The 9,083-nt window shown below is 40.6% G+C and overlaps 1 protein-coding gene across 1 annotated transcript; it reads right to left on the bottom strand.

The window, feature by feature from the left end:
* Positions 1-1,034: 1,034 nt before the first annotated feature.
* LOC109216930 lies at positions 1,035-1,793 on the bottom strand. The gene is made up of 3 exons (XM_019381151.1): positions 1,713-1,793; positions 1,448-1,608; positions 1,035-1,335 (listed from the first exon to the last, which is right to left on the bottom strand). The coding sequence occupies exons 1-3, from the start codon at positions 1,791-1,793 to the stop codon at positions 1,035-1,037; spliced, it is 543 nt and encodes a 180-aa protein (XP_019236696.1).
* Positions 1,794-9,083: the final 7,290 nt, after the last annotated feature.

The following is a 9,083-nucleotide window of genomic DNA, read 5'->3' as shown; positions in this document are numbered from 1 at the left end:
AATTATCAATGAGTGCACCTTTCTCCATTTCTAATAGTTCCACTCAAAAGCCAACCATACCTATATTCACCTCGTAACAAGCTCATAACAGTTTCAAGTGCTCATGAGAGTTAAAAGGTTCAAACAGATGGTCAGTTAAAATAAAAGGTTCAAGCTTGTAGTGTGGTTTCCAAAGAAGTAGGATTACATGCACAAAGGGGCTAACTAGGGTACACAATAATCAGGCGGTCACAAACATATAATCGGCTCAACAAAGAAATGCCTATATCACTTCCTATACTGAACAAGACTTTTATTTCGCTTTGCAAACACAAAGGGAAAGTTCTAGACCTCAACTAACATGCACAAAATATCAACAAAATCCTCACACACAGATTGGCACATAACTCACTTAGGACCAGATCTATCCAGACTATCTAGCCAAAGCAGTTAAGCAAAGTCAAAATCAAACAATTTAAGGCATTACAATACATTAGTCAATAACTGAGCCTAGGTATCACAACTAAGGCACTCACTACTCTCAGGCATAAAAAAGCCAAGAACAACTATCTCCGTTTAACACCACAGTACAAACTTTCCTATTCCTAAAAAAAGAAAAACTAACTACACTCGGTTCAAGTAAACTCCTTGGAAAAAAATGGTGGCACAAAGAAAAATAAAGGGGGAATTGTTACACTACCTAAGCAAAATAAAAAATATTTTTTTCGACTTTGATCCCTCAAGAAGACAGTCGAGGAAATCCATCATCGAGAAAAGTCAAAAAAAAAATTCAATAAAAAAAGAAAAAGAAAACAGACACACATGTACGTATTTACATCCCCCAACCCACACTTTAAATTGTAGCATGTCCCCATGACACACAAATAAAAGGCAAGAGATAAGAGAAACTCCCCTAAATTATCTAGTCGGGGTCTGAATCAAAGTCGGGATCTTCTTTGCACGCCCGACCTAGTGCACACATCCATGACGAAAGTTTCTTTTCCGCCTTCTTTGGACCCCACACTTGTCATGCTTACTCTCTCCCATTCTCTCTTTTAGGACCCCATTGCTCCTTTTATCTTGATGACCACCCTTTCTTCTCCCACTTTGAGCATGAGCTGCCTTTCCTGAATGTCCAAAATAGCTTTGCTAGTAGCCAAAAATGGTCTCCCTAGAATTAGAGGGATCTCCCTATTCTCTTCCATATTCACCACAATGAAGTTCATAGGGAACATAAATTTGTCCACCCAAACTAGCACATCTTCCACTATTCCTTCAAGTATGATTGTGGTCTGATCCGCCAGCTGCAAGGATACATGTATCGATCGGATTTCTCTAATCTCTCCCTCCAATTTCCTGAAAATAGACAAAGGCATAAGATTAATAGAAGCAACTGAATCACAAAGATTTTTCAAACTTAATACTTCCTAAAGAGGAAGGTATAGTAAAACTTCCTGGATCTCCATACTTTTGAGGGAGCTTATTTTGCAGAATGGAACTACAATGCTCTGTGAGCTTGACGACTGATGTCTCTTCCACTTTCCGCATGTTGGAAAATATCTCCTTCAAGAATTTAGCATAAGCTGGCATCTGAGAGAGCACCTCTATGAATGGTAGATTAACATGCACCTGCTTGAGCACATCTAGGAAAGCCCAAATTGTTTGTCTAGCTTATCTCTTCTCTGCTTCCGAGGGAAAAGTAGAGCAAACATGTATTTTTTTTCCTCAGTCACCTCATTTATTGCATTCCCATCTTTCTTCTTCTTCTTCTGAGCTCTAGTCTTACTCTTCTTGTTCAGACCATCATCTACCATCCCTTCACCTTCTTGAATGTTGCTATTTCTGCTCCTCCTTAATCTCCACTTGTGTTTCAATCAACTTATCCTTTTGTTTTGCCCTAGGATCCTCCAATATGTGCCCACTCCTCAAAGACACTTGCATTTATTGTCTCTATTGGATTTCTTTCAGTATCCGCAAGGAGAGTTCCTGGAACCCTCTTTGACAATAGATTAGCAAGTTTCCCCACCTGCCTTTCCAAGTTTCAAATGGCTGTGCCTTGTTCTCGGATAGTTGTGCCATGAGTTTCAAGACTCTCATCTGTCTTAATAATAAAGGCCTTCATCAGATCTTCTATGCTAGACTGATTAGACTATGGAGGCTGATATTATTGCATCTGTTGATTTTAAAAACCTGGAGCTCTATGTCCTTGGGGTTTGGAGTTATTGTGTTGCCATGCATTCGCACTACCACCTGGTGAACTTAAAAAAAACACTTGGGTGCCTCTTCCCCATGGAGTTAAAATTATTGCCAGTTTGCCTTTATTAAAGCTCCCCATAACATTTACCGCTTTATCTGTAGTGGAGGCCTAACACTCACACATTGGATGACCTATTCTACAAAAATCACAGACTAAAGATAGGTGGATCTGGACCTTGGCTAAGGTTAACCTTCTTGTCTCTCTAGCTATGGTGTCTAGCTGGGATTGTACTGAAGTGTTAGAATCCACTTGATGTACCTCGACTTTTTTCCTTCTCTCGTTATCATCGCAGGCTATTGATTTGCATCTTTAGCTAATTTATTTAGAATTGCAACAATTTTCTTAGTAGTTTTCTTCATAAGAGGACCTCCAACTGCGTTGTATAGTGTCCTCCTACCAGAGGGTGTCAGCCCATCCCAGAAATCTTGGAGTTGCATCCACAAGCCTACTCCATGATGCTGACATCTTCTCACAATATCCTTATATCTTTCCCATGCTTCAAACACCGTTTCTGTATATTTCTGCTCAAAGTTGTGGATCTCTCTTCGAATTTCCCCGCTAAAAAATATTTTTTAAAGAACTTCTTTGTCATGTATTCCCATGTTTGATATGACCTAGTCGACTAACTCCGCAACCAGTGCTTAGTATCTTCCCTCAGTGAAAAAGGAATTGTCCTTAAGCATATAGCATTTTTCAATACCCTGTTGTGCTGGAAGGTATTCATTATCTCATCGAAATCCATCAAATAAGTATTTGGATCTTCGTTAGGTTTGCCTTGGAAGACATAATTATTCTGAATGAACTAAAGTAGCCCTTGCTCGATCTCAAAATTATTAGTTACGATGGCAAGAGGTACACACTAGACACTCCTTGGTTGTAGACTTGCCTAGCGTAGTCTCCCAGTGATCGTCCAGGTCTGGGCATATTATTTTCAAATACGTCTTCAACCAGAGGTCGATTAAGGTTGAATCTTCGTCCTCTGTTCCCGTCAATCATTTCATTAGCTCTGAGAGCTGCTTCAGCAGCTGCCCCTGCGGCTACTTCCTGTTGGACTGCTTCCCGTGCAGCCAAATTAACTACATCCTCTCCATCTTTATCCATGTTCTCTTAGGTTGAAGATTGCCACAAGATTTTCCAGTGAGCTCTTTCTCTTTCCTCAACTGTCGCAGACGCTTTTCCACCACTAGATCATGTGGGGATCACTTTTTTTTGAAGAAGATCGAGTCATACACCAAAGAATTTAACCTGTTGCTTGCACATAGATGGGAAAAACCGTGAAGAATAAAAAAAATTCCTGAATTAGCCCTAAAAACTATTCCGAACACTATTGATTGCCAATCCCGGCACGTCGCAAAAATATGACGAGCGCAAAGTACAACATGAAATTAATGCTCACAAGCCAAAGATAATATAGTTATGATTTTCGTCTCCACATGGATTGAATTTAAGCAATGTTCAAGTAATTTCTAGCTTAACATTATTCAGGATGATTAACACATTGGTTGGGATGATTAATAACTCAAATTACCTACGAAATGAAAATAATTAACAATTGATCATTGAAAGACAAGAGTTGAGAAATATCAAAATATCAATGGGAGAAATATGGGTCGTGACGGGATAGGTGCAAGATAGCTAGTTGGGATCCAACTCTAGTTCAATTCACTCTAATGTTCTAATGATTCTTACGAATTCACTCGATGATTAGTTCAAACGTGTAGTCAAGATTCCTCTCTCGATTAAGCTTAACTCTACAAGGTGAACCAATATAAGCATTGTAAAAATATACAAGCATGCATTAATGGATTAGTCTTCAGGAAAACGTCTCTCGAATATTCTCCTAACTTGATTTAATCAACAATTCAAAAAGCTCTTTCGATTACATAAGCGAATCACTAAATTAAACCAAACAAATTAATGCAAGATAATCACCACAATATTCCTCTTTCGAATAGATGCAGTGCTAAGTACGGTGGTAAAACTTCTTCTATGGTTAGAGTTACTCTTGCAATCCAATAAGATATTCATCTTCTTCTCATAGCCAGATATTCATACATAAAATGGCCCCTTAAGTGGATTGATCTATATACCACGGTAGAAGCTCTGAAACATATAACCACAACAATTTTGGTGAGGTGGAAAAAACCACAAACCAATTTTGTGAAAGTCTACACTGATGGTGGTGCACTTACCAATGCTGGTAAAATTGGAGAAGGAGTCATAGTGAGAGATCACCAAGGCCAATTCATTCATGTCAAATCCTGTCCACTTGGTGAGGCACCAATAATCTAGCAGAAATAAACACAACTATCATTGGTGTCAAATGGTGTATGGCTAATGGATACACCAAGATTCAGATTGAAACAGACTCCAATCTCCTCAAGTAATGTCTAGATAGAGAAAGTGTACCCCCTTGGAACTTGGATATGCATATGCAGGAACTCAAGGATCTTTGTCAGCAATGTGAAGTCATTACAATTTTACATGTATACAGAGAGGCCAATTGCCTGCAGATTCACTGTCCTAACTCTATCATAGACTTGCATCACAAACAAACTTCTACAACCTATGTGAGCTCCCACCCATATTAGGGGTCAAATCCTTTTGGATCAAAATGGAACCCCCTCCTTTAGGCATAAAAGGACCAGTAGGGTTCAGTTTCCTACACAATTCATAGCCACTCATTCCAATAGTTTTGGTTAAAATTGTCTTTCAGAGGGGAGCAAGCCCAATAATCCAAACTACCTTCATCATAGTGTATTTGATTGTGATGCTTATCTTAGTTGCCGGTTCCACAACACCAATCAACGGAAACACATCAATAGGCTATAATCATATTGGAGAACAACAACAACGAATATTGTTATAACTTAGTTGGCTTTTTGTAGGATCTCTCTCTATGTAACGACCCGACCGATCGTTTTGAACTCTAGCGCATTGTTCAGCAGTCTAAGACCATGAACAGCTTCATTTCAGGTATTATAACTTGTACGCGTGGTTGGAATTGAATTTCGGGAAGTCCAGAGTTGATTTGGAAAGAGAATTCTCATTTCGGAAGCTTAAAGTTGAAAGAATGAACTAAGATTGGAATTTTGAGTAAAAGGCCTCGAAATCGGGATCTAAAGGTTCCAGCAGGTTTGTATGATGATTTTGGACTTGGGCGTATGCCCGGATCGGATTTTGGATAACCCGGGAGCATTTTGGCGCCTATTGTGGAAGTTAGCATATTTGAAGAAATTTCATAAGTTTGGCTTGAAGTGCATTTTAGTGTTATCGATGTCCGTTTGGGATTCCGAGTCTGTGAATAGCTCCGTATGGTGATTCTGGAGTTGGGAGCGCGATCGGAAGTGAATTCGGAGGTCCGTAGGTCATTTTGGAGTCATTTGGCTAAAGTAGAAATTTGAAGGTTTTGAGAAGTTTGACCGGAAGTTGACTTTTTGATATTGGGGTCGGAATCCGGTTCGAAAAGTTGGAATAGGTCCGTAATGTTGAATATGACTTGTGCGCAAAATTTGAGGTCAATCGGACGTGATTTGATAGGTTTAAACATCGGAAATAGAAGTTTGAAATCTTAAGGTTCATTAAGCTTGGATTGGAGTCCGACTCGTGATTTTAGGGTTGTTTGAGGAGATTTGAGGCTTCGAGCAAGTCCGTGTAATGACTTTGGACTTGTACGAGTGTTTGGTTTGGAGCCCTGGGGGCTCGAGTGAGATTCGGGATCGCTTCGGAGTGATTTGCTAAGAAATTGGATTGCTGGTACTGGTATGATCGCAATTGCGATGCATGGGTCGCAAATGCGACCTCGCATTTGCGAGTTCCTTCTCGCATTTGCGAGCCTGGGCTCCAGGGGGAAAGTTCGCAATTGCGAAACGGGGGATGGGAATTGCGAGGCTATGATCTTCGCATTTGCGAAGCTTTTGTCGCAAATGCGACATCGCATTTGCGAACCTGGGAGGCTGGGGCATAGTTCGCATTTGCGACATTTTGTGTCGCTTTTGCGAGGCCTGAAGGGTTCGCATTTGCGAAACCCCTGTCGCAAATGCAACATCTGAGGGCTGTGTCCAGTTATTTAATTCGAAACTTAGCCCATTTCCCTCATTTCCCACTTGGCCTTAGGCGATTTTTGAGAGCATTTGAGGAGGGATTCCGTCATCATCAAAGAGGTAAGTAATTTCTACACATCTTAAGTTAAATACATAGATTATGGGTAGATTAACATGCAAAAGTTATGGGAAATCATGGGAATAGAGTAAAACCTAGGGTTTTGTTAAAAAAACAAGATTTAACCATGAAATTGGTCATAGAGTGGAGTAGAAATCATATATCTTTATCCTTAGGTTATAAAGAACAACTTCCTTCGAAAAATTTCGGAATCCGGGCACGTGGGCCCGGGATCGGATTATAGAAACCTTGAATTTAAGGTTGGGAAATTGGGTTAATAGTTAGAATATGAACTTTTAAGCATGTATTGACTAGTTCTTACCCTATTTGAATAGTTTCGGATCGTTCGGCTCCGAATTGGAGGTTTGAGCACGTTCTTGGATCGGAATATAGGCTACGGAGCGAGGTGAGTCTCCTTTCTAACCTTGTAAGAGGGAAATGTCCCCCTAGGTGAATTAATTGGTATATGTGCTCCTATTTGCGGGGGCTACGTACGCACGAGGTGACGAGAGTCCGTGCGTAGCTACTATTATGCTATTGCCCGGGTAGTCTAGGACCTAAAAGCATGCTATACTTGGATTAATTGTGAACTTATTGACGGCTTGAATTGCTTAGATCACCTTGGGTTAGTAAATGAGTTTGAAAAGGGATTAAACATTATTTTCTCGAATTGATAAAAGGTAATTTGTTTTATTTGGATAATGTCCCCCGGTAAATCTTGATTGATTGTTTGAGCATGTATCTCTATGTGTGCCTGCGTCGCATGCATGATTCGCGAGCAGGGTGTGTGTTTATTTTATGTTGACCGCATCGCAGGTTAGTTCGCGAGCGGGGTAATAGATGCATCTATAGGCGCGCCGTCGACCCTCGGCTAGTGCACAGTTTACATTTTTGTTGGATCGGGCCGTCGCCTCGGCATGATGTGCGCATGCTTGTATTGATGCCTTGGACTTAATTAAGTTATTATTGCCTCTTCATGTCTTGAAATCATTTGGATAATTACAAAAAGGAATTTTTGGAAATTTTCTATAACAGAATTAATTGTTTACTTGTTTCCTTCTATTTGGACTAAAATCATGTTTATAGAAATCCATAATTTAATGTATTACTGACCTCACTATGGGACCATTAGTAAGTGTCGAAGTCGACCATCTCGTCTCTACTTCTTCGAGGTTAGGCGGGATACTCATTGAGTACACGTTGTTTTCGTACTCATACTACACTTCTGTGCATTTTTGTTGCACAGGTATATGTAACCCTTGTGGCCTACTGGGCGTAGCAGCGCGGATGATTCTGGGACTAGGTGAGTGCATTATTCGAGGCGACCCGCGGCTAGTATAGTCCCTTCCAGTGTATTGTATTTATTTCTTGTCCACTGTAGTTCGGACCGATGTTGTATTTTATTTCCTTATCTGTAGATGCTCATGCACTTGTGACACCGGGTTCTGGGATGGTTTGAAGTGTTTTGCATCGAACTGCTTATTATTTAAATTTGATTTGAGACAATTATCTTTTAAATTGCTAAATTTGAAGGAAAATCCTAGATTTTCAAAAGAAATAAAACGAGAATTTGATTAAGTAATTTGGTTGGCTTGCCTGACAGCAGTGTCCGGCGCCATCACGACCCTTAGTGGATTTTGGGTCGTGACAACATGGTATCAGAGCACTAGGTTCATAGGGTCTCACGAGTCATCAGCAAGTCTAGTAGAGTCTCGCGGATCGGTATGGAGACGGCTGTACTTATCCTCGGGAGGCTGTAGGGCTGTTAGGAGTACTTCCCTTCTTGATTCCTTATCGTGCGATTTGATCCCTGAAGGCGTATGCCTTTAATTCATTCCTACTCAATCCTATGCGACGTGAAACTCTTGTTATAAATCGAGAATTGAAGAACCGTAATGGTACTACAGATGTGATACGGGATGTTTCTCCCGGTATAGTTGATCGGATTATTATCGTCGCTTATGGAAGAATATCTTATTGTTTCAGCCCAGTAGCGGTGCTTCTTAGGGCTCTGAGGCTAGGCACAAGTTGCCATGATGCTTATGAATTATTGTTCCGCAGTATTAATATGATGGTAGGACAATTGCCTACGTGTCGGGGCAGTGAATGACTTGAAGGGAAGTTTACTCAGTGCATAATCAAGAGATTCAGTATTTTGTCCCCGGGAGGGGAAAGGCAATCGGACTAAGGATGGTCAGACGTGGGCTGGTGGAAGTAGTGAGACTTGGTAATTGTGAGCGTGGTGGCGTTTTCTTTCTTCTATGGTGGGGTGTCATTGTCCTTATTGAACGTACTGAGTTTGTCGGTGTTATGTCCTTCTACAATTCGCCTTTGGGGCAAGATATTGTGAAATAGTATTGGAGATACAATTGTTAGATATCGCAGGGTGCGGAGGTTCAGGATTGAATCAGTATTTCTAATGTTGACGGTTCGATAAAGATGACCTTCGGAAAGGTTTAAAGTTAGCAGCAATTGTGGGTTCAAGTGCCACGAAGATAGATTTTTATTTAAGACAACCACTGAATATCAAAGGACGAGGAAGGACATGTGGGAAGTGTCAGGCAGTGGCTAAAGTTTCCGGAAGGCCGAGTAATCGATTAAAGGGATGAGTTCCGCCAAAGTGGGAGAGCGATGGAGTCGCATATGTGCTTTGTAGTGAGATGAACACCTATCTTATAGGAAGTTT

This window comes from Nicotiana attenuata, unplaced genomic scaffold (genome assembly GCF_001879085.1).
Source record: "Nicotiana attenuata strain UT unplaced genomic scaffold, NIATTr2, whole genome shotgun sequence".
Taxonomy (NCBI): Eukaryota; Viridiplantae; Streptophyta; class Magnoliopsida; order Solanales; family Solanaceae; genus Nicotiana; species Nicotiana attenuata.
Note: the sequence above shows the minus strand (reverse complement) of the source record. Positions and strands in the feature narration are given on the sequence as shown.

Bases quoted from the DNA above. Each gene is read 5' to 3' on its own strand.
- LOC109216930 (XM_019381151.1), bottom strand. From the start codon at position 1,793: ATGGTAGATGATGGTCTGAACAAGAAGAGTAAGACTAGAGCTCAGAAG. The intron at 1,609-1,712 runs GTGACTGAGGAA...GTGCTCAAGCAG, and splicing joins ATGGGAATGCAATAAATGAG to GTGCATGTTAATCTACCATT. The intron at 1,336-1,447 runs GTATGGAGATCC...GTCTATTTTCAG, and splicing joins CAAAATAAGCTCCCTCAAAA to GAAATTGGAGGGAGAGATTA.